Source organism: Cardiocondyla obscurior, linkage group LG09 (assembly GCF_019399895.1).
Source record: "Cardiocondyla obscurior isolate alpha-2009 linkage group LG09, Cobs3.1, whole genome shotgun sequence".
Classification (NCBI taxonomy): Eukaryota; Metazoa; Arthropoda; class Insecta; order Hymenoptera; family Formicidae; genus Cardiocondyla; species Cardiocondyla obscurior.
In genome coordinates this window covers 6,646,176-6,672,116 of record NC_091872.1, presented here as the reverse complement: position 1 = coordinate 6,672,116, position 25,941 = coordinate 6,646,176, and the positions used below count along the sequence as shown (strand labels likewise).

General features: G+C 45.6%; 2 protein-coding genes across 4 annotated transcripts in view; one reads left to right on the top strand and one right to left on the bottom strand.

The window, feature by feature from the left end:
* Hnrnp-k (Heterogeneous nuclear ribonucleoprotein K) overlaps window positions 1-25,941 on the bottom strand; it is a 79,866-nt gene that overhangs the window by 5,917 nt on the left and 48,008 nt on the right. For all 3 annotated transcript variants that reach the window (XM_070661915.1, XM_070661916.1, XM_070661917.1), the window contains 2 exons: window positions 22,700-22,772; window positions 22,423-22,533 (listed from right to left, as the gene is read on the bottom strand). In XM_070661915.1, coding sequence (XP_070518016.1) covers window positions 22,423-22,533; window positions 22,700-22,772 — 184 coding nt within the window. The remainder of the gene's footprint in view (window positions 1-22,422; window positions 22,534-22,699; window positions 22,773-25,941) is intronic.
* On the top strand, window positions 3,114-5,865 carry LOC139105687 (cytochrome b5). The gene is made up of 3 exons (XM_070661921.1): window positions 3,114-3,385; window positions 4,114-4,394; window positions 4,894-5,865. The coding sequence occupies exons 2-3, from the start codon at window positions 4,121-4,123 to the stop codon at window positions 5,028-5,030; spliced, it is 411 nt and encodes a 136-aa protein (XP_070518022.1). The 5' UTR covers window positions 3,114-3,385; window positions 4,114-4,120; the 3' UTR covers window positions 5,031-5,865.

The following is a 25,941-nucleotide window of genomic DNA, read 5'->3' as shown; positions in this document are numbered from 1 at the left end:
AAAAGAATTTAACGGTGGTCAGACACTTGACGAACGACGTTTGCACCCGCTTCGCCGATCCGCGCCCAGCGTTCTCCAACCCGCGAGGGTGGTTCTTCCCCAAGTAATACCTCGAGACGACGATGCTCAGATCGCGTGCCGATAGGCGTTTAACAGTCGAACCCGAGGATCGCGAGCACGAACATCGAGGCGAACCCGCCAAGAGCGAAGGGCACCAACCCTCCCGTCAAGCGGTACTTAAATTTTTCTTTACGCTAACTCGACCTGTCGTTCGCGCCGTGAAGTAATCGACTCGTAAAGTCCCCGTCGGTGATAACGGATGAGGATTTACGGCTCGCGATAGGGAAACGAAATACGCGAGTAATTTTGTGCATTTGCTCACGTTGGGTGGGAGAGGAAGAGGATAGACCGAGGACGACGAGCTGACAGCCGGTGATGCGTACAGAGCGGACGCGCGTCGAGTTAGCTTTGATGCTAGTAATGCAAAAATGAAAAATTGCCGATAGCATCGAACAGCCGTGTGCTCAAACGCGAAACATCCAAAACAGATAACAATCTATTCCGTCGCGCGTGCATATACATGCGTGCGCGCGTCCGGCGGCTGGGCATTGTGCGGAGAAATCGCGCCGTTTAATTACGCAGATCAAAGCAAAAATCCCGCCGGCACCCCCGCGTGCGGCTCCATTCAAAAAGCCGCCGACGCGGACGGTCCGGCGATGTTTGAGGGGATGCGCAGCGTTAATCGCAAAGTGGCAGAATCGAGAGGTATATACGACGCGAAGATGGAAAAGAGAACGCGATGCAATTTATATACCTTTAATCGATCCAATTTCGCGGCGCGGGTAATAGCGCCGCAGCGTTTCTCTTTTCGGAGAAGGAAAATAAAGGCGAGACGTATTTGCATTTTATTTCGATACGGCAAAAAAAATAAAATAAAATAAAATAAATAATTAAATTAAATTAAAAAGAAAAATTTAATCACCAGATGATGCTCGATCGGCGGCGTACAAATGGCCAGCAGCGCAATATCGCTTACAGATGTCTGTATAATTGGCCAATGAAATTCATAAACGAGCCGAGAAATATGAAAGCTCATGTCCGGCTCCGAGCGGCGTGATTTGAAAGAAACATCAGCGAAGAGGGATTGTTATTTACATGGCACGAGCCGGTGCAAGAGAAAAAAGAGAGAGAGAGCCAAGCGTGATTTAATCGAATTAATTAATTCTCTCGATACCGTCACGGATAAGCCGGATTAATTTCAGCGTGACGGAAACAGCCGCGAAATTTTTACGCCCGCGGACAACAGCTTTCGATTGACAAGGATTGTTCTCGCGGGACTAGGCATTGTCTCTCCCGACGTACGAATCAACTTCGCGCTCGTCGAGATTCGCGAGCGTATCGCTGATACATCCAGGCTCTCATTTATATTCGCTTGTATTAGCCGTATCCTCCGAACTTATCGAAAAGGAGACGCTGCGCTTTATTCTCTCCGCATTAATCCAAGCACGGTTCATCGTGATGTAGGCTAATGACTTTGATAATTAATCGAAGAGAAAGAGATTGAGATGGGGGAGGAGGAGGAGGGAAATAAAAGGTAAAGATGAAAGGTTCTCGACGTAGTGGTTCTTGACTCGCGTTTCTTGCTTGCGGAGAAGAAGATCCTCGAAAGAAACTTCCGCTCGTCTGCCCGGACTCTCCTCCTCCGACATTCGATATCGGCAAACTTGAAAGGAACAACGTGGATCGATCCCGTCCTTTGAAAGAACACCGGAGAGGCCCCCGCCGTAAATAGCGGGGATAAAATAATATATACATCTCGGCCACGTCGAGACGTCGGCCGATATTACAACGCATTGCACACGTTACGGTACGTCCCGGGGATGCTTTCCGCTGCAACATTCGACGGCCTTGATCGCGTCTCTTTGCGCGCGCTTCGGCGGATTTTCAATTTTCTTCGAAAGTTCCCGGACTCGGGCGAAACTTGGCGCGATCGCGAGGACTTTCGCCTTTTCTTGAATATTCAAAGAGCGACAGAAATAATTAGCTGTCCTCCGAAGTTTCAAGGCCGCGAACTTGAAGCCAATCGCGTTATCTCGCGCGCGGCTCAAGAAGTAAACGACTTTTAATCTTTTTTTCTTTTTTTTTTTTTAATATTGCATTTCTCATCCACGCCGCGTATGATTATATGTACGTACGTTCTTGCGAAACATTCTGGAGGCATTTGTATTAGAAGATTAAGGTGGTTGTAATGTGCTTATGGTAATTCGACGCAAACATCCAGGGGACTTCAAAGTCCTCGGGTTGGCCGGATAACCGTACGAGAAGGAGCGGTTTCGCGAGAATGAACCGCATTGCGCCACCGAATTCGCGTTTGCTTAACAGTCCTCCGTTGCACCGGCATCCGTAGCACAAGTTTACAAACTTTCACGGTATTACCCGCGGCGTCATGCACTAATCTAAACGTGAATCGTACTATTCAATTTGACGCGACCAAGTTTCGACGAGTGCTTTTGCGTTAATGTCGAAAACGAATGTCGCAACAATGACTATACCAATGATAAACGAATCAAAACTGTTATCACTTGATGTTAATTGCATTCGATTATTGTTATTATTATTATTCTTCTTATTAGAGTATTTAATCTCGTTGTAGTAATTGATTTTCCATCTCAAGTTTTCTTCTTGCGCAAAATAGAAAATTAAATATTAACGTTAATCTCTGATTAAATTTAATTTGTAAAATAAATACCGATGACAGGCTAACCAAAATCATTATATTTTCATTTCGATTATGCCAATAAGAGTAATCGAATACGATCAAACTTTCTACCTATACTCCATTTACTCTCGAGTTTTATTTTCCGAGTGCAGCTAATAATTTTCATCATCCAATTAATTATATACAATATATATATTCATGTTATAAAAAATTTTATATCTAAACTTTCTCTTCTTTTAATTTTGTTTTTAACCTAGATGCCGAATTATTGTATCTCGAATCAATCTTAATTCTGAACGAGAAGCAGCGACGTTAGAAATATTTCATTTTAAGTTTCATTACCAAACATAACATTTAATAGATAATAGTTTCGGATTATAGCAGCGTTGTTGTTCTATCGCTTCCATTCTACAAGTCATCGCCAGCCCGATGTCACCTGAGGTGCCGGTTGATGCATTTTCATGAGATTATACATAGTTCAGGGAGACACCGCGAAATTCGTACGCATTCACAACCCACGCGTCAGTGAAGAAAAACAGTCGGTTCGCATTTTGCTCTTTCGATACACCGCGACTTGGTATCGCTGTTCCGCCAAGCATCACTTGAGCCTGTGTAGTTAAATAATTGCGAGCTATTTCTCAAAGTTATCAACCACTATTGAATCAGGTAAGAAATTGCAACACGATTAATCCAAGATTTCTATAAAAAAAAAAAAAAAAGAAAAGAAATCTTATAAAATTTGCCAGCTCTAGCACGCGGACTTAAATAAGCGATAACTATCGATGGAATATTATAATAACGAATAAATACGTAGTGAGAATTCCACGATACTGGACGGCACGAAACGAAGGAGACCGTAAAATAAATCGAATATTACTACGGAATAAAGCACGGTGTTTTCAGTGATGCCGAATGAAAAATGTGGAGAAATGGAGAAACGACCGCGCGGGGGAAATCGGAAATCGCGACGTGAAACGCGACAGGTACGGGAGGCCTCCTTTCGCCGTCAGCATCCGCGAGGAGAAACGAAAGGAAGGCGACAGCCGACCCGGAGTAGTAAAACACTGGTACGCGCGAGGTACCGAGAAAGCAGCCTTCTCGCCGTCGTTGACATTGCGCGACCGAAGGTCTCGTTTCGTGCACCTTATTTTCCCTTTCAAAGTATTTCTATGCGCGATCCGATCTGCGGCCAAGATCAGGTGAAAATAATCCGGCGCGCACGTGCGTTGTTCAAAGGTGAGACGGAGCATCCCAGCATCGCTGTGAGGCGATCTGGCGACGCGCGGCATCGAGGAAACTCACGCGAGGACTTCTCTAAGAGAGCAAAAGTCGAATTTTTTTTTTTCTCTCTTTTTTTTTTACGGTTTTACGGTTAGGTTTTTTTTATCTTTCAGCGGCACTATGACAAACGTCTACACGACCGACGAAATTGCCCGCCACGATAATGCGACGGATCTGTGGATCGTGATACACGGCGTAGTCTACGACGTCACGGCATTCCACAAGGAGCATCCCGGTGGCGAGGAGGTGCTGCTGCAATTGGCAGGGCAAGACGCGACCGAGTGCTTCGAGAACGTCGGCCACAGCCCCGAGGCGATTAATCGTCGAGAGATATACAAAATTGGGGTGTTAACAAATGCAGCGAGCACCGATAAATCGGAGACGACGAGCACAGGTTAAGACAATTCGTTTTCCACCCTCGGCCGCGTTTTCCCTTGCCGCGTTTCGATCGCGATCGCGCGGATTCAACGTCGCTTTTCGGTACGATTGCTTGAGAATTTAACACGCCACGTTACGAGCAAAGTGCAACCGGACTTCTGCTTCTCATATTCACGTGTCATCGTCGATAAATATGAGCTCATAAATACGTATGAATACCTTCTCCTCCCGTGAGTATCTCGTTATTATTTAATTTCTATATTAATAATAATTCTCCTGACGCCTTTTTGCGATAATACTTATATTAAGTTACGTTACATTAAATTACATAACGTCAACGGTCATGAATAATATATGAGAGGTTGTACCACCGTATTTATTACGTCTTCGTTGTCTTGATAAAAAATTGTGTATAATAAGCCAATCGTTTATTACAGTCGTAAGTTAATTGCCTTTTAATATTATCGAGTTCTTTGAAGATTGATTAACTTTATTTAATAGATTAAATTTTGCAGAGATAAAAGAACCGACAGAGGACGAGTGGCAGTATCAAGAACCGAAGACAGAAATGCAGTCCTGGAGCGCGCACTTCATAGGTGCTGTTGTTGTAATTTATGCCGTAATAATTTTTTACTGGTACAATAAATTATAAACGGACCGTGCAACCGCTTAAACGTAAGACAGCTTAGCGGAAAAATTGGCGGGGAACAATATTATACGTAATTATCAAAGATTATTAATTTATTATCATTTATAATAAATTAAAACTATCACGCAAGTGTTTTAAATCGAATATATATATTTGTTCAAGAATCTTTTTATTATTTAAATTGTTTAAAAAAATCAAAGTGTAATTTAGTATATTTTGTAAGAATATAATGCGAATGTTTGTCTGATAATTTATAATGTTGTAATATTTTATGTAAGTATGCAGTACGGATTAAAAAAAAAAAAAATGTATAGACACGCGCGTATGCATGGCGTGTATTTTTTTTTCTTCTTTTCTTTTATGTGTATAAAAGTTCACGAGAGAAAAATGCGATCGACCAGCTCGACTATCACGCTTATCTTCCTACGATTTCCGCGGCGTCACCATGACTAGACGCTTTTGCATATGAATTGAACATCATACCCGCGCAGTACGTGAGTTCACAAACAGGAATAGCACCTAGCAATTTCGTACGAAAAATACGTTCGGGATATCACTATTATTCTTATTACGTTCGGCTTACGATCGAACTTCCGGAAATATCGGCGCAATTAGACGATTATTATCGCGAGAGAAGCGTGAAGCCGCGAAGAAAAAAAAAAAGTGCAACTGCGCATATTCGCGATGTTTATTAATCGATATTCGCTGAGCGTATAACTAGATACGACGGGAAATAAAATAGACCGTGCACTTATACGCGGCATTTATTTTGCTGGAAAAATGCCGATCAAATTTTTTCCCCGACAAATGGAAAATATTTGTCAAAATTCCCGGCGAATCTTGAGAGCCACGGAGCGATAAAGCAAGACTATTCCTTTGAACGAAAAGTGCATTTACTGATGCGTTTCCAGGCATCTGTACGTACTAAACTGATAAAGTAAAATTGGCAGAACTGCGTCTTGTCAGTTTGTCGATCTGGTTTATTCTGCAGCGGTCCGAGAACTGAATGCTACGAACTACGGAGAAGTCATTTCGTAACTGACTGATTGACTACAATCTTGTGCTATTTTTAGAAACTTTGTGAACGAAATTTCTTCAGTGATTAACAAACTTTTTTTCTCTTTTTTTTTTTATTATACGTTCAAAAATTGTTCATGGTTGAACTTCCTAGCATAAAAAAAAAGAATGAAAAAGAAAAAAGGAAATAAAGAAAAAAAAAGTATAGTTAAAAGTCGAGTTGCCATTTATCGACCGTTCCGTTATACAGCAGATCTCTGGTGGGATCTATCGCGTCAGCGTTGAGTGTAAAAGCAGGTTGGCAACGCCAACGGCTGGCCTCCAGATAACACGCGAGCTGATGAGGTGGGGTTCGGTCGGGCGAGAGAAACAAGAGGGGAATCATAAAGCTATTGGAACAACTCGCCCGTAGTTTAACGTGAGTGTAGCTTCGAGGCGAGTCTTCTCGCGTGACGTCTCCGTCATCCGGATTCGCGATCTGCGTCTCATTTGCACTGTGTTCTTCTCCGGGTTTCATTTCCTCCCTTAAGGAAAGCCGACGGCAGCACAACCCTTCGGAGATTACGAAGGTACGAGGAAGGAAGTGCGTGGCGCGTGGCCGGAGAGCAGACGAGCCTCGCGCAAAATTTCTCTGAGTGGCTCTAGTTTCGAGGGAAAAGGCTCTATCTATCGACCCCGTTTCTCAAACTTGTGTTCCCTTCCTTCTCGTGAATGGGGGCGTCTTCGAGCATCGCGAGTATACTCGTCCGACTATCTACCGTACGAACTTTGATTATTGTAAGGGTCGAATCCGTGATCCTTCAAGCATATATTGACTTCTGAATGGCAACGGGGAGCGAGCCGCGATCCGGGGCGAGTCTCTCGAGTGGGACTTTCACCCGAGGAAGTATTCCTCCGCTCGAGAACGTTTTCCCTCCCCGCGCGCGCCTTTCCGCGTGCCGCACTTGGGAAATTACGCCAAGTACCGTTATGCAAATTTCGAGGAACCTATTAACTAATGGTCTACGATCCTACGACCGTGGCGCGGCGCGACGTTCGGCCTCGCGAAAATGCTGTTTATCAAAGTAGCTGCGTAGCTGATAGCGCCCCTTCGAGCAATCTGTACGATTATACACCGGCAAACGCATACGAAATCATCGTGGCTTATCGCCATTACTTTTGCAAGGTGCATTCGATTGCGTGACATTATGTTCGCCAGATACGAAGCGGTTTGCCGAGTCACCTGAAAACATCATTATCGCTCAAGTATATAATAGATGGTATCAACAACAATAACTTGACGCGGCCGAAAATAACTGTGATAGCCCTTGGTAACCAACCGAGCCGCTCGTTACGTAATCGTTTCGACCGACCTTGTCAAAGATTACGTTGAGCAGCTCTGTCGCTCGTTAAACTTGATCAAAGTGCGCGCGTACTTCTAAATTCGCCTCTGACGTCACTTTTGAAATTTATTCAATAACAAATCACGTTGCGATTAATCTTTCTAGGTTTATTGATTGCGATTACGATCAACGGCTCTGCTCTCGCTTTACGCCGATAAAATTGAAGAAGATGGAACTTAATGATCATGCCTACTTCGCGACGAGCGGAAAAAACATTTTACATAATAATTCAAGTCACGATGAGATAATTCTAACGAGCGCTGTTATTTTTCTTTAGATCAACCGAACATGATGGAAAAGAGGATATTCACGAGGAGCGAGGTCGAGAAGACTCAGGACCAGGACAAAGTGCTTTTCATTCTGCACGACAAAGTATACAACGTCCGCGGCTTTCTCAACGAGCATCCGGGCGGCGAGGAAATCCTGCTCGAACACAAAGGCCAGGACGCATCCGAAGATTTCGACGACGTCGGACATTCGAAAGACGCGATGGAGCTGATGAAGACGTACCTGGTAGGCGAGCTCGCCGATTCGGAAAGGTCAAACAAACAGCCCAAGAGGGGCTGGGTGGCGGGATATAATAAAAGGGAAGAGAAGAACGTTCGAGGACCCGGAGTTCCTTTCTATCTGCTCATGGGCGGAATCGCGATCGTAGTGGGTTTCTTTTTTTATGCGTATTAATCAGTCTTCCAAAATCAATTCGTGAAAATGTTAGACGTGTGTGATAATGTGACAAGTGATACGAAACGGTGTTGAAAGAAAAGAAAGAGAGAGAGAGAGAGAGAAAGAGAAAGAAAAAAATTATCTTTAATAATAGTCTCTAATATCTCTGTGGTACTTTAAAATGTATCTTAATATACATTTAATTAACTTTTTTTTGAGAGAGAAAGGTATATATATATATATATATGTGTACTTTGTACATGTATCCGTCAAACGTTACTTTGTATATACATGTAATAGTTAATGTCCGATGAAAGTTAATATTGTCGATGGTTCAATTTAAACAGTGTTAAAATTCCATGGAGTTTGAAATACGTATTATTTTATTATCTGAGGAATAAATGTAAAATTTGAATCGATTACCGAGGATGTATATGTGGATATGTTTAAATCAATCCACAATTTTTAATGAAATTATAACAAATTTTTTTATCAATATTTTTTTCTTTTAAAATTTCGATTGCTATATCGTAAATTTTAAATAACGCGTAAATTTCTATAAAAATTTAATTACCAATTTGCTATATATATTTTTTTTTCCGGTTAAGAATAACGTTATTAAATAATTAAAACATAAAAAAAACAGCATGTATTACATCAAGATATTAAAATAATGTGTAATAAAGATGCGTTAAGATTTATTAAATTTGATTGTCTTAGCAGTCAAAGCGTTAAACCGAGCATTACATAAATCATTTAAGCGAGCTCTATCCGACGTCTTATCTTATCACATCGTGTTACTTTTTTGTATAAATTGTGGGAACTGCTTTCCAACTCAAACAATTTATGTTGCATGTGCGAATTCAACAAAAAGCATCAATAATATGCTTACAATAATTTTAAAAAGTTCATAAAAATTAAATGTGCATAATAATATAATTTAAAATTAAAATTTTTCATCCGACACTTTCACGATAACAATATTTAATAAGTAATTATATTGGCATATTTAAAATTCAATATGTGGGAATCAGCACGTAATACTTCTTACAGATTTCTTTCTCAAATTTCAATCCAGATAATATTCACTTTAATACAACTTGCAAATATTTATCGACTTCAATATGTTACAAGTTTTCCGATAAGTCAAAGTAACTTGACATCTTAAATATGTCCGTAATCATATCTAAGAAATGTATTTTTAATTGTTAATAAATCTGCTGGCAATTCTGATATGATATAAATAAGTAAATTATTTTTTTTTTTAATATTTATAAAAAAATTTTACGTAAAATAAGTTATGTTTAATATTTTTTTTTAGTTTTACTAATTAAAGCGCTACGTAACGATAATTAGAAAAACGATGAAGTCGTTTAGTATTCTTTTTTTTCTTTCCGCGCACTAGACATTACAGAGCGCGCTTTGTGCGCGTCATTTACTCTTGCTTCTTCTACACAAAAGAGCTGTTTTATATTTAATAATTTTCAGCAACGTACGAACGTACGTACACATCTTACATGGTGCTTTAAACACTTTCTCTTTCTTTTAAATAAAATTTATATGTATACGTATACGTACGCAAGATTTCGCGTTTGCCTGTCCCTTAAATTTTTTTCGAATAGCTCTCAACTATTACCGTCCGTTTCTGTTTTATTTCTACTACTCCGTACCCAAAGCTGAAATTTTAATCTCCTTGCGGCAGTATAAAATAAAAATCACGTCCGACGTTATTCCCCGCATATACATTCGGACATTAATTACATTTATCTCTTTAAATTGATTACGTAAAGTAGAAATGATTGATTAAATCGACACGCGAGGTATCTCCGCCGGCTACGGATTTGCGATATCAAACATGTTATCCGCGAAATGCATTTTAATCAGCGGCGCAATACAAACAGTAATTAATAACAACCCCTGTCTTTATACACCGTTCACGTATATTTAGGCATTGTAACGCGCGTATATACATACGTATAAGAGAAGATACTTTTTACGTACGGGCACACGAGCTATTACTTGGATAAGAGATTTTATTATGTTCATAATTAGCTTAATCCGCTTGTTGGATAATCGTCATACGCCCCGTCGGCGCTAATTATAATCCGCGGACGTTACATGCCTGCGGCCGTCCACGTGTTGGCGTTTACACGCCGTTCGGAGCTCCCTCGCTTTTCCGAACGAGCGATGGAAAGTGGCCGCATTGTCGCGTCGTATGTCCGTCGTTACTCGCGATACTGGTTTTCGTACACGCACACGCGCGTCGGTACCTCGCGAGAGGACGCCGGGAGGAGGGAAAATCGCGGTGACATATGTGGAGTACCGCATATCCTTCCTGTCAACCGTCGGCCATCTGTTTTATATACCGACTTCCGGCGCCGGCGAAAACTTTGAAACGTACCCCCAATCCCACCGGCTCTTCTCTGGGTCGTGGAGTTTTTTAACTCTCATAATTCTCTCGTTTCTCTCTTTCATTCTTTTCTCATTTTCTTTATTATTTTTTTTTATTTTTTATTTTTTTTCTACGTTTCTCTTCGCTATCTCCTTTTCAACTTCCGCGTCTTTTTCCGCGTACGCTTTGACACTGCTCAAAGAGACGGCACTCTTGGCAGGATGACGGTCTCGTGTGTCGGTTGGAAACACTATACCGTAGTAGGAAGACGACGGTAGTCTTGTTTTATCTCGCAACACTACGGCACATTCGCGTTATCTGAAAAGATATCGAGAAAACGATACGGGAAACGGTTGTTACCGACGACGTTGATCAGGCAAATTAAGCGAATTGTAAGAATGATAAAATAAGCGATATAAATCAGGATATAAAATAATTACGTATTTACCGACGTCTCGTCGCACGACGTCAAACACGAGACGCTCCCTCATCTTCTCTCTCTCCGTGCCCGTGGCGGATCGTTTACATTTAGATGTGAGAACGGACGCGCGATGGTTTTTCCTCTCGTTTTTATTTGCCGACCTCTCGATGGCGCCTCTCTTTGCGAGAAAACGGAAACCCGATATACAGACCGGTACCTTTGAAGAGAGCCGTGATTTTCCCACCCTTCCTTTCCGCCCGGCAAAACGTAAACTTCAAAATCGCCGATGTGTGCCAGCGAGGCTGTAAATTCTCCAAAGGGCGCGGGACGCGTGATACTCGAAGGAAACCCTTGCGATAATGCGCGACGCGGTTGAACCTGGGCGTTTTTTCAAAAGAATTGACCTTGTAAGCGAGAACAACTTCCGCAGAGCGATTCTTAGTCGAAGATCGACGGAAGCTAGCGACCACCGTGGACGAATTGACATTCTCTATGATTTAAACGCTTTCACGCCTGAATGAAGAACACGCGAGCCGGAGTCGCCCGCGTCGTTTCGCAAGCGGCGAGAACGTGGAGGGAAAAAAAAAAAATCAGGTGCGCGAAGAAAAGAAGGCGAGCCTCACGATGAAACGAGAAGCATTCGCGAACGGACGTAACGAGTTCTCGGCAGTTTCCCGGCTCTGCTTTTTGCCGGCCTTGTTTCCACGCCCGTTTCCACTCTGGCACTTACTTTTTCTTTTCCGTGCCCCCGTTACGGTCTCTCTTTCTCGAAAAGCAGCAATTTTTCCAATCCTTTTTAGATAAGACGCTTTAACGGCGGAGAAGAGGGAGGGAGAAAAAAGGAAGAGAGGTGCGTCGTAACAAGACACTATTTTCCTCGCTGGTGACGAGAAAAATAAACTGAGCATCGGCGGTAACAGGTGCATACGCAAAAGGATAGCAGACAGCGCGCGGTGGGCGAAACAAAGTACTCGGGGTGAGCGCGGAATCGCGAGGCGACGGCGGCGGTGGATATAATAAATATTCCGGTAAATGTGCACGCGGACGTCCCGCCGCGTTCCCGAGGACGCGGCGATATTTCACGCGGCGCGAGATGAGCGCGCGGCACGCATACGGATTTATGCGGCAAATTGTTTTCCACTCTTCTTATTCGGTCCGAGGAGCGCTCGCGCGCGCATATGTGCGGAGAACACGCGAGGGGATTCCCCTCTCCGATATGCAACGAAGATGAATATGATAAAAATTTAACTGCCCGAAGGATAGATAGGTTTATCTGGGTTTCCTCGCCCGAGCTTCGCGATGTATGATTAACGAGGCGGAGGAGGGAAAGAGGGAGGGATCTCTGATATCGAGGGCCGCGCGCCCTCGAGGAAACTCGGAATCGATTCGTGCTACGACTATTTTTTTTTTTTTTTTTGTTTTTCTCGTGCACCGCTTTTCTCACGGTGCAACCGTGAACCGGCTTGAACGGGCCGCGAACAAAATCGCAGGCCGAACTGCGGGAGTTGTGTTTTGTGAAATGCCGACGAGCGCGATCGAGTGGGCGACACCCGTTGAAACGATACCCGGGAATATCTCGGCTTCGCTGCCGTCGAATGGACTCTCTTCGCAATACTGTTCTCCGATGAACAAACGAAAGTCTCTTCGAGAAAAAGTAAGAGAGAGAGAGACTGTCGTTCGCGGTTTCGTCTACCGACGAAGAGGCTCGATTTGTCTACTAATAAAAAGGGACAGGCTTCTAATCGGGCGAGGTACTCTCGATCCGGCGACATCGCGGAAGACGTCGAGAGTCAAAGTAAACCGATTACAGGGAAACGCTGTCTGCTGACGATGGTAACGCGCGTCGTAGAGACGACACACGTGCGGAGAACAACGTGACGCGCGTTTGTGCATCGGAGGTGCGCCAACGCTCCGGGTGATGCGGATGAAACATCGATCCGCGCGAGATTACAGCACAGTCCGTTAGAATAACGAAGCGTCTAAGGTTTTCAAGACGTGGCCAAGTCGGAAGAAGCGGAGATGACGGCGCGAGGTCGAATAATGGGCGCCAGCAGCCCATCGGCTGTGTACGCAGCTTTTCGAGAGTGTTTTAACGAACTCCAGACGGCGGCGTCTCGCGGCCGAGAAACGAAGGGACGGAAATGCTGAAAAGCATTTTTTTTTCTCTCCTTTTTTTTTTTTTCTTTTGCCTCTCCGAGATCGGCGAACCGACAAGAGCCACTCGTCGAGAGAATTGACGGATGATCAAAAGATGTATCGATGTTCTTCAATTAAAATATTGTAATAATTTAATATCCTTTAAATATAAAACGCTCAACCTTCAAATTTCGAAGGAGAAACTCTCTTTTTTTTTTCTTCTTCTTCTTTTTACAGAATTGTAATATTCTTAAGATGCAAATTTGAAACAAGTTTAATTAACTGCCGTTGGGCTCTTTCGGTTCCTTCCTCTCCGCTCTCTTAAAAATTATTAAAAATCAACTTTTAATCGCAAATAGATAGAAACGTTTCTCGCGCAGTCGAGCTAGATCTCCGCTCTTTCCCAACGTATCGTTATTAATGAATCGAACGTATCGAAGAGGAAAAAACATTTAAAAATATATGTCGAATCGAAAACTTTAAACTCGGCCACGTCGAGTCACGTTACACAGCGGAACCGAGAAGAATTCATCGGGCTCTAACTGTGTTTACACAGCTTCGAAACGTCTCGCGGCGAAGAGTTCTTGTTCGCGATGATGATCAAAGACGACGGGTCACGTGGCAAAAGTCTCTTTCGTCTCGCAGGAACGCCGCTACTCTCGCTGGACAGTCTAATATCGCTAAAAGCTTTTTAATAAACAGACTTAGAGTCTCGCGACGAGTGCGCGCCGACGTGCACGTCGAGATATATGTACGTTGCACACGTATCTACACGGAACGAATCACCTGTGCACGAGGTTTCCCCCGCGGGAAATGGTCGAGGTACGCTCCGGTCGAGAGGACACCGAGAGGAGAAGGTAATAAAGTAGCGCACAGGAGCCGAGGAAGCGTCGCGAAATTTCGCCTCTTCGCAAATACGCCGACGTACGAAAATGCAGGTAGGGCCGGGATACGAAAGGGACACCCGCAAGGGAAGTGACGACATGTAACGCGGGGAGGAGGGAGCTGTTTATTTTACAGAGTGAAGGATAAGACGTACGATATTGTCCCCGGCAAAGTGGCCGGGCTCCATTTTCGAGATCCCGTTCCCTTACTCTCCCCTTTCTTCTCCGCCCTCAGGCCTTTTTTACTTTTTTTTTTTTTTTTTTCTTTTCAGGCACCCCTTTTCCGTTTTCCGCGAACGGCATAAATTTCCGGCCGGGATGTACGACGCAATGACACGCGAACTCTCGTTCATTTTTTTTTTCTTTTTTTTTTATCACCATCGTTTCTCGTAAAGTCAAGCACGAGAGTTTAGTTACTTGGAATAGAATTGTAACTGTAACGCATCTGAGATAAGTTACGTAGAGAGATACGTTAATTATCGTTATTTAAAGAAGACTAAAGTCGACGTTTATCAAAATTAAATTGACGTTCAGTGTAAAAGTCAGTTTTCTTCTAAAACGATACTATAACGGAGGAGAATCCGGAGTAATCACCGAGTAAATTTTTCTTTAATATATTCCAAGTACAATTTTAATGCGACAAAAAAAAAAAAAAAGAATCTTCAACAGAAGTAAAAAAGGTTCGTCAAAATTCGCTCTTCTCGACAGACGTGGAAAGTGTACATAATAAAAGCTTCCGGATCAATTTTATTCTCCTCCCGCTTTCGCGTGCGAGCCTGAAGAGATTCCGCTTCAGCCCACCCCTTTTTCCGCTCCGCGATGAAAATGAAAAATTACGTAAAGGTCCTCGATAAAACTTTCATCTAATAGCACCGATTCGAGCACTTGCCAATATTTTATCATCGCTGAAATACTTTCACCCTCTCCCTTCCGTAAATATAAATATTGCTTACCGCGAATACCGTCGACGACGATTTCGCTCAGCCATCCGGGAGTATTTTCGACCCGGGAAGTTTTCCCGTGGAAGTTTTACTCTCGAGGAGTAACAAGGTACAAATTTCTCGTACGCGAAAGTCAGGGTGCACACGGGTAGATATTGTCGGCGAGACCTTTGCCGCTGATTGCAACGTAAACCGGCAAACACGCGAAGGAGAGAACCGCGTAATCCATTTTTTTTTTTTCCCCGCTTTCAAACACTCAATCGTTTCCATTTGACTCGTAGGATTCGACAAATCTATGATATTCCTACACGGGTGATAGCGGCGTTGATAAAATGCAATTTTCCCTGAATATCGCGCGTGAGGTGATCCGGTGGCGAAATTTCATCGCCGCTTATTTTCCGTTGCGATAAACCGTCGCGGTATCGCAGTTTAAATTCAAGTAGGTCACTTTAACAAATTCCTTTTTTTTTTATTTCCCCTTCAAAACTACATCAGCATACATTTAAAATAAATCTCATCTACACAATTCCTCGCAGTAAACTAAAATCAATTTTGATTGTTTTTAACGAAGAAAGGGGAAAGAGATTGCATTAAGATCGGAATTTCGGTAAATCCAAATTTATATGTATTTCCACGTGAGATTAAACTCCGGAATTAAAATAGAATTCGAACTTTTTCGAGTCCGCATCGATATCTATCGCTCGGCATTTAATCTTACGAGCCCTAAACGATAGGACTGGAATGTCCGATAAAACGGCCATTAAGCAGCCTTCCTAATCTATTTAGTGAGGAATGTAACCCGCAGTTATCTATCTTACCATATTTTACTTACACCTTTTTTCCAATGCTTGCCGACGTGTTCGACGGATCACAGCCGAGATAATCCGAGACGATAAAAGCAGGAGCCACATTTCCAACGCGGAGATGACGAACGTATCTCTAATCAACTCGTACAATCGATCCCGCGTAAGCGATCATTGCTAAACATTACGCGCTCGTGCGAAATTCAGCGTCGATACGTTCCGTCGCATTCGCGTGACGAGAATACGAGAGGACGAAATGCGGAAACGCGTGTCTGGAAAACGAGCAGCGTCTCGGGCGCACAGACGAAGTAAATAGAAAAAGGCTCCATCTCTCCTCCTTCATTCCTCTCATTTTTCTCGGCGGTTTCCGCGTTTTATTTTTACGCCCCATCGTTCCTCCTCCCCTCTTCCGCTGTTTTAATAAACAGTTTATAAATCTCGGCGCAAACTCCACTTTTGAGTTCGCGTTTTCTCGCGTAGCCTCTGTTCCCGACGCGAGCAAACAGATGGAACGTGCTTCCCGCCTGCATCCGCGTGCAGCGTCCATATCTCGTACTTGTTTCCGCCTTCGGTTTAATATTTGAAAGCTCGATATATCGCGCGCGCGCGCCCCTTTGTTTCGAGTCGCAGCGACGACGGCAAGTTTTACGATAAATTCTTTCAAATGCTTTATCAAACCTGAAGCACAAAGTTTTCGCGAACTCGCGCTAACGAGGGCGACGTGACGCGAGGCAAAGCGGACCCGAAGGAACGTAGAATTTTTTTTTTTTTTAAACTCAAGCGATTCTAAGCGAACGGAGCCGGAACTAAAACTCGGTGGTCACGAAACTGACACTGGCGCCGACGGTGTTTAATTAATATCAACCAGTTGACCGAACGTACTCGTGATCGAAGGAAATTCCGCGAGAACTTGGAAAAGTCCCGGCGCGAGCTCGTCAAAATCGGAACAGCGGAGAGGAGAACCTCGCGAACGCACGAACGAACGGCTACTAAAAAGACGGTAGGGTCTCGTGGATCCGTCATGCGTTCCCGGCACGATTTCGGTCGCTGTCACGACTGCACACCCGGACCTTATTCAACCACAAAGGGGCCTCCACCGTTCCGCTCACCAGCTACGCCCGCTTCCGCCGCGGCGCTTCCTCCGCGGTAGGAGGGACACGCATCGTCCCTGGAACCCACCCGGCTCTTCGATCTGATCGCTACCAGTCGGGGGATGCTCGACGATTGAGCTTTCGGCGTGTATTACGGTTCCAATTGGCGTTATCCGGCTCGCAAGTTATCCGCACGGACAGGCGTCGGTGATAATCCCGCGGCTCTTCGAATCGAATTACTTTAGCTCACCCCGCGAGGCTTAACCGGCAAATTTTATTTTGTTTCAATTGGAAGGCAATCCTCGCGAAGGGAAGTCTTAATTCCGTCGCGGCAAGGGACCGGAGCGAAGGTTCACTGGACGAGCCAGTGTAGACGACGATGAGAACGAGATCTCATCTCGGGGCCGGGCAAGAGCCGGCGGGATTCCTCGCCGCGGGAGGGGCGAAATGGAAAGGCTAAGGTGGCCAAGAAGACTCGTCTCGCCGCGCTTGAGCGTCACACCGGCGAAGGCTCGGAGGACTACACCTGGCGTGGCAGCTGCTTGGAATCGTCCGTTACCTGGTTCGGTAGCACCTGTTCGGGGATTGCGTGCGAGGCGAGGCCTCGCCGCCAGAAAGGCCCCATAGCAACACATATGTCGGCGAGTGCTCCCTAGCGCTGCTAGCGTACGATCGAAAGAATAGAAGAACTCCTCGCTAAAAACGCCTCTTTCTCCTGCGACTTCTGCGCGAAAGGCACGACCGGAAAGGCGAACGTTGTCGGACGGGGCTGTTCGAACAGACGCGCGACATCGGATTTCCATATAAATCAATTCTTTTCTTTTTTTCTTTTTTTTTTTTTCTTTTAATACACGGGCTTTTCTTACAACTTGAGGCTTTGATATTTTATTGCACGCAGCCTATAGCAGCTGATATTGAGAATAAACGTAAGAATAACAAAAATGGGATTTAATTTTACTCTTGATACATTCAATTTTCTTTTTTCTTTTTTTCTTTTCTTCAACATTGACGCAACGTAAGAATCTGCAAATATGAAACGTGGAACGCGCCCAAATAAAATTTAGCAGTCTGCGGGTGCAGCGGCATTTCGGTCCCTCTTTCTCTTCGTCTCGCGCGGCCACCCCAACGTAGACAAAACGGCGTCAGCGGATAATAAAGGCATCGCGTGTGCATAATTATCTGGTGTACCTTCCTGGAATTAATTTCGAGCTTCGCTGGAAGAGAGCTTTTTTTTTTTTACCCGCCCCTGTCCGTTAACTCGGTACGTCGTCGTCTCCTCTCTCTTTCTCTTGCACGCCGGTTAAGCGCACGAAACTCGTAAAGCGGTTACCGACTACCTCAACGAAACAGCGACGAGCGGAAAGAAGCATTGTCGCGGAGTAAAAGCGCCGCGTCGCGAAAGGAGCGCAGAAAAGTGCCGTCCAAGCTGGCTTCGCTCTCTTTACGATTCAACCAGTGTGATAAAGTTTATCAATAAAAACTTGATAAAGTCGTAGGAAAAGGGAGGAAAAAAAGAAGAGGAAACCGTATTCGGGCCGCGCTCGCGACCTGTTGCGGCCGATTTCCGTCGAAACGAACGAGAGCGCGAGCCTTCGCGTACGCGTGGGTCGACTCCTGCGGAATTAACGCGCCGGCGACGTTACGCGGCCGGAATGACGAAGATCGAAGATCGGCCGCGGGGGCCGAAGCCACGCAATTGCCACATCGCCCCGTGTAGATCGTACACGCGGTTGTAGATACGCGAAGCATGGTGGACACGTCCGCTGCGTGATAGAACGCGCTTCCCCCGATGACACGCACACGTGCGGTTAGCACGCGACGAGCTGCATTGTGAGCTCGCCTAATGATTAGCCACCGCAAGTGGACATATGGCTTCCTCGTGTATGAGCCGCCGTCTTCCCGTCCCTCCCCCATTTCTCCCCGCGCCCCCGCCGTAGGAAAGGAAAAGGGCACCCCGCGTACGCGAAACGGCGGCCCTGCAGCAAACATATTAATCTCACGTTGCGCAACCGAATTCGTCGATCCCCGAGCCGTGGTATATTGTCTTTGTGCCTCTGTCGATTGATTGAACGAGCGCTCGCGTTGGCACGAACATGACGAATTTCGCTCGGTGTATCATCGACCGTAGCCGCGAACCTTTGCAAAATTAAACGGCCGTACCCGAGATATGGGTTTCGACTCTCCATTGACAAGTCACCGGGCTTTTTGCCGATTTCAACGTTTCCCGGGTTTGATTTTTCCTCTCCCGTTCATCTACTATTTTTTTTTTTTTTTTTTCGAGCTTGTTTTTGTTTTGTATGGCGACAATTTCATCGAATGACGCGAAACGCTGAGTCTATCTGGGAATAAACGACACCCTCTAATAGTTCGCGAATTCCGCTCTTTCGCAATCACGGGGCACGTTCCCCATTTCGCGCGAGAATCATTAAAAACCAAGCGAAATTCGCGATTAATGACGATTTACGATCCGTCGACTGCGCCATATCGCGGTCGGTTTCTCAAAGATTCAAAATGTACGATCGCGCTCGTATTATACTCGCAGATGCGAGAGCGCATCGTACCCTGCCGTCATGCATATTTCCTTCTCGCCCGCATCTCGTATTCTTTTCACATTCTTCGGGCGTCGTTATCAAGGAATATCCGGGTCTATCAGTCATTCCATTTGCATGGACCTCGTCTGAAATTCCGTTTTACGGCGAGAATACCCGGGGAGAACTTTTCGGTCGCAAGTGCGCAACGACGTCGCGGAAAGTCGCGGGGGTCCCAAGTAAAGCGCTAATACCGCCCGCCTTCGTCGCGGCAAATATTAGCCGAACTGCTCGACATTGTCGACGGTAAATCGCGTCGCTGTTCGGCAATTAATCCGTCTGTTATCGGAGCGACCAGGGTAACTCGAGGGGGGGATTAATTAGAGGTGATAAAAGCCGCAACCGCGCGCGTCCGACTCGCGCGGGCGCGCTCCTACGAAAGCGGTCGATAAATTTCGATCGCCCGCGATTCTCATCGTTCACCGGGCATTGTCCGCGCGCACATACGTCGCGTACGCATATTGTTGCACGCCGGCCGCGTAATAATTCGTGCGGTAAACAGAACGCCCGGTCGGCCTTTTGCGCGGCAAATTTGCAGAAAATTGCAGGCCTATTCAGGGCGCTGCTCCGCATGCACGGTTTCGGCAATCTCCGCCGCGTCTCGCTCGCGTCTATGTATAAGTTATGAGCTCACCTCCCCCTTCGCTCATTGTTCGGAGGACCCGAAGAAAATAATAGAATTCCGGACAATTGCGCGCGTCGTGCTCGCGCGGAATAATAAACAACCCGTTCAATCTTGATCTCCGCGACGGCGAGGAGAACCGGGCGCGATCGTGGCAGCCGCAGCACGTTTTCTTTCTGGCACCGAGGACGCGATCTTCGGGAACGCGATGATAAAAGAAAATAAAAAAAAAATTAAAAAAAGTAACGAAAAAGCGCAGTGGAATCCCGTTAAAAATCAATAAAGTCACCTCCCCCGCGGAATCGAAATAAAACGCTTCGGCGATGTCGCCGAGTGGCGGTGCCGTGTCTTCCGCCCTTTCCCTTTCTCACCCTTTCGTCTTGCCCCCTCGGTCGAGAAGGGAGTAAAGGTAAAGGGACTCCCATCAGGAAAAATCCACGACGATTCCTTTTATTATCCTAGTCGCGCCGAGCGGCTTTTCGATTTTTTTTTTCTTTTTTTTCATGAATTGCGTTAAATTATTTTTCAGGGGCGATTCAATCGATCGTTGAACGAAACTGTCTAAAATTCGTCCGATTCGTCCGGGCAAAGTTTCACTTGATAGTATTCGAGTGGTTTAAATGATCAACGCGACGACGCATAATTGAAAATAAACGCGATATTTATTTCGCCGATTAAAAAGGCCCGGTTATTTGTTCGATGAGACAGGGTCGCAGCATGAAATTCGATTGTTTCGACTCTCCTCGCCTCTCGAGCGGTTTGTTTAAATGTATTATCTGACGCGCCAGTTAACTAAACTCTAATAGACTAATTATCCCGGCTGCTTTTCACCGGGGAGAATGTTAAAGCTGACGAAATTACGAAATAAGTTTTCAGCCAAATTGTCAAACAACGTTATTCCGCGGCGTTGCGAAGAATATATATGTAGATGCTATATGGAATTTGAAAATTTTGCTCGTAGCGAGATAATAATTAGTGGCAGTAGCGTGGAAATACGCGGTAAAAAAAAAAAAATAATAATTATAATAAAAAATATTTTTAGAAAAGTAAAAAAAAATTAACCTCTTTGATTAATTAACTTGCGTGTGCCACTGCGAAAACGAAACCAGTTAAAAACCCGCAGACAAAGGCAGCGCTTTGCAAAGTAATTTTTATTTATCGCATTTAATTTTATTTTATCCGTGATTGTTGTTGTTCTACGTATGATTATTTTATTTTATTTTTATTATTTTTTTTCTTTTTATCCATTTCATGATCCCAGTAATTGAAGTAGCAAAGAGAATAATTGCGGTTTGAGAATTGCAGCAGTTCGTTTAGCTTCACGGTGGCGCAGCATTCGCGGCATGACCCCGCTGCCGTCATTTTTCCGGATTTGTCGTCGATTTTTCGAACACGTTGGCGATAAATTAATCGACGTGCGAAGGGGGGAAAAAAAGAAGGAAAACGACGAGCTGGAATCGAAAAGAAACGGTAAGAGAAGTTCAGAAGAGGAAAGTGACGGCGTTCGAAAGTGGAGCACTCGTTGATTCGAAGCGGGACAAAAAGCACGGGTCGGCCACCGTTCGGTTTTGTTTCTCGCGAACGCCGAGACGTAACGAGCCACTTAGCCACGTTGCATATTTCAAAACGGGCCAACTAGTCAGTCAGGCCGAGTCCTTTGCTCGGGGAAAACCCGGACGAGTATGGAGCTCGTTATGTAAAATCCAGGCCACAACGTCGGGTACGAGATCGCTAATTAAAAGGGATAATTGTCCATCGGGCTATCCCCGGCTCGCTGCCATCCTCAGACGCGGAGTAAAGCGAAACAATTTTCTGTCATCGGCCGCGAGTCTTTAAATACCAATACGCCAATAACTCGGAAGTTTTATGCCACGCAAATGTACATCCGAGGTGTTTATCGGAATTTAATAACACGGGAGTCGCGAAAGTTTCCTCGCTTCTGTCATTACGTCGAGAGAAGCTCCAATACCTTTACGAGCTCACCATTTCTCCCTTCGTTAATAAGTTAATAATATGCCTCAAAGTCCTTAAGGTTCGAAACCGAACGCGGTGTTAGCTCTCGCGAGAACGAAACTTAGCAATCGCTGATAAATTCTTAATAAAATAAAAGTTTCGTGAGAACCTTTGACGAAAGGATTTGACTGTTCAAGCTTCTGGCGACGCTAATTAAATGTTGTATCGATCGATTAATTTATATATTCAAGAACTCGCCGACACGTTAGTTGATATTGTAACGCGATTTTCAGCGACGATAATTTTTTCCTTCTCAGCCACTTCGATCTTGAGCTTTATTTCTCGCGTCGCTTAGCATTTCCGATTAACATGGCGGTTTTCTAATGCGGAGCCACGCAAACGTGAAAATATGCCGCGCAATAGCCGTTTCACCGAGGTCGCGGTAAACGCGTTATGTCATCTTTGATCACGAGTCATGAATAGGATATCGAGAGTGACTCACCTCACGGAGCTCCTTGATCTTCAGTCCCCCTTTGCCGATGATGCAACCCGCTTGACTCTGATGCACCAGCATGCGCACGTCGATCTCGTCGCTGCCATGACGCGAGCCGTTCTGAAACGCGAGTTCCACTATAAATTGCGTGAAATATTTCCGGGATTAAGAAAAAGTCGATCGTCGCCGGTTCCGACGACTGAATGAACGGGAATTTAAAGAGAAGAACCTAAAAGAGCGTCGCGAACCAAACGTGGAGAGATAAAGGAAAACTCAGGCCACTTACCTCTTCCAAATTAGGTACGACCTCGTTCAACACTTGCAGAACAGTGGGCAGGTCCGAACTGATGGTGAGCACCCTAGAATCAGAAGGAGCCCCAGAATTATGCCAGCCTTCGCGTGTGATCTTCTCGCGTACGTGCTATATATCGACCATACAGCCCCCGGTGCGAATGACGTACGTGCGTACAGGACGCGTATCGCGTGTGATTACATCAACCAGCGATGCCACCCTCCTCTCCACCCCTCTCCCCTTTTCCCTCTTGCGTATTTCGACGTCACCCGTTAGAGCGCCTCGAAGGGAGCTAAAGTGAGCGAAGCGTCGATGAAATTCCGACGTGCTCCCGATGGAGCAGAAAATAATTAAATGCGCGGGTCGATCGGTGCTGGATGCACATACATACACGTGTACACGTAACGTACATAGTACATCGCATTTAGTTTCAGCGACGTCACGGAGTTACCTGGCGGAGAGTTCCGACGACCGAAACTCAACGATCGGCGTGAAACGTTCGCGATATCAGGGACCATATTGAAAGGCGGCGTTAATTTAACGACGAGCTCGATATTCCCGCAACAAAATCGCTTTTCAAGTACGCGGAATCGCCGAGTTGACACTCGATCCGTCGACCGACTGCAGGATCCGCGGTTGATCTCCGTCGACGCGAGATACCGTGAATCTCTACCGCGCGATAAATATAGGTCCTCCGGGAAGAACCGTCTACGCGAGGTATCTCGAAAAAAAATCCACGAGCGGCGGTAAACGGGATCCGAATTTATCGCATTTACGACGAATCCGACGTGCGACGCGCGTTCGAGCGGCTGCGAGCAGTCGGCGCCGCGAGAGGAGCGTTAGAGTTGCGTGCAAACGCGGCCAGCGACGATCGACCGGGGCTAGATTTTCAGCCCCGCGGTATTTTCCCGACCTACATCCATTCAGCCGCAATCGGTACCGTGCGATCGGAACGAGATCGCCGTTTTACGTTCGTCCCTTCGAGTTACGCGTCGCGGAATAATACGCCACGCGGTCCAATTCCGCCGATAGCGATCGACACCGGGGCTCTGGCGAGAGAGAGAGCGCACCCCCTTCGCCTTCGTTTCCCTCGGCGTCATTCCCGCGTATAAAATCGCGGACTACGCGCCGTTGCTTCGGCGATACCGCGCGAGAGTCCCGAAGCGCGTTTTCGCCGACCTCGTCCGTTCAGCAAATTTATTTCGCTCGAATCACGATAATTGGAAGATATACCGATTCGATCGACGGCCTACTTATTTCTCTCCCCTTTGCTTTTGGTATTCAATACGTTCCAAGTTTTGGCAAGGAGGAACGGTTGGTGTTTGGGCAGCCCTTTCCCTAGGGCCTTAAGAAGCGGCACCGAGAGCTTCCGCTATCGTCCCTCTCGATCGAGAACAAACACGAAACTTTTCGGGACGATGGCACGAAATTCGCCCTCCCTTCTCTTCGAGCTAATACGAGCGAGTACACGGAGAAGTCGGCTTCTCCCATCGATTCTTCGTCCTTCTACCTCGTCCACCTGCGTTTCCACTCTCCCAATGTAATAAGCCGAAGCCGCGTATCTTCCGTTCGACTAGACGTACATATTGATATCTGCGCGCGGACTTTTTTTTTTCTTTTTTCTCTCTTTTTTTCCGCGTTTTATCAGCCACGCGAGAGGAAGCATCCAATTGCCGATATAATCCGTAATAAATCGCGCTCTTATCGATAAAATAATCGCCTCACGGTGCAACGCGATTACGGGGATATCACGCTGCGACGTTAATTAACTATGCTCCCCCGCGGTCACGTACATATTTAAAAATGCAGATGTTTGTTACGTGTTAATTTGTTATTCATTCGTTATATATGCGCGAGATTCCCAGGAATCTCCCAGTAGCCCTTGTACAAATCGGCGAAAGCCGCCATCACCCGTTACGAGTTTCCTACTTAACCCAGTTCGAGGACAAAACAATGATTAGCCCGATCAACGTCAGTCGATGAAGAACGGCGATCCTTGTTAAGGAAGTCGAGATTGAGATACGTGCTTGACGCAAGTTGATCGGCGGCGGCTTTCCAAAGGAAATTCAATCAGCGACGGATCGCGACGACGTTTGCGAGGGGTCGGCTGGTCGTGAAAGAAACACCCCTTCGAGAACCGCGGGGTGGTACGCGCGTACTCTGCGACATCCGCGGGTTTTCAGACTGCAACGTTCGACGCCGCGGCGCGAAGGAAAAAGGGGGGAAAAAAAAGAATAGGCGCCGGCAGTTAAAGATCTCCATAGCGTCGCATAAAAACGCCAAAGTGCGCCCGAACGATTCTAAGATCGTGGACGGGTGAACGACGTTTTACGAGAGCCGCGATTACCAAAGGGCGCGTACGACAAGCGTGGCCCCCGCAAAAAGGACCTGGACTATTTTACGTGAGCGAACAATCGATCGCGCGCATAGTATTTTATTAAAGAGAAATCTTTTTCGGACGGATCCGCTGGCGTTGGAACTGTTAAATGTTCCTTAAGAATGCACGTTACGTCGTACATCGATCGGCGGATCGGCAGCGATCGCAGTCGTGCAATAAGGATTATTCGGAGCGTGCTCGTTTCGGGGTTGAGAGCACTTTATCGCGGGCCGCGGCGAAAATTCCCGGTCGTATCAAGCCGCGAATGAAAGTCGCATTAGAGACATCCTCGAGAAGCTTCCACCGTCGGCGATAAAAAAATTTATTGCCGTCCCAGGACGAAGATAAATTTTCCGTTAATACCCGCGCGAGCACGTGCGCGGCCTCGATATAATTTCTCAGACGAAAATGACACCGGAGCGTGCGGGATCGAGGCGTGACACATATCCATAACGTAATCGTCCGTAATCGGCCGTGATCAAGTAGACGATCGAGCTTAATAACCGGTATAAGTTGTCATTAAAGTATCTCTCCTCTTTGGCGGGATTCGCACAGCGCGAAAGTGTCGGTAATGACTTTCGACTTGGCAAGTTAATTAATCACGTCGGAGTACTTCTAGCGGGACAACCACTTATCAGGGCGGAATATCTTAAAGAGCGAAGGCATTTTGTCGCGTTGAAAGAGCACTGGCACGAGCGAAACGACGACGAATGTAATTTTTATTCGCTCGAATCTGTTTTTTTTCTGTTTCTTTTTTTTACGTATACCTCGATCCCGGTCGAAGTGAGAGACGTTTTACCGCGCTCGTTACCGAATATTACTTGAATATTCTACTTTTCAACGCGATAACAACACCTTG

What these genes read in the sequence shown, in the direction of transcription:
- LOC139105687 (XM_070661921.1), top strand. Translation starts at nt 4,121, where the DNA reads ATGACAAACGTCTACACGACCGACGAAATTGCCCGCCACGATAATGCG. An exon ending in ATCGGAGACGACGAGCACAG is followed by an intron (nt 4,395 to 4,893) that starts GTTAAGACAATT and finishes TAAATTTTGCAG; the next exon opens with AGATAAAAGAACCGACAGAG.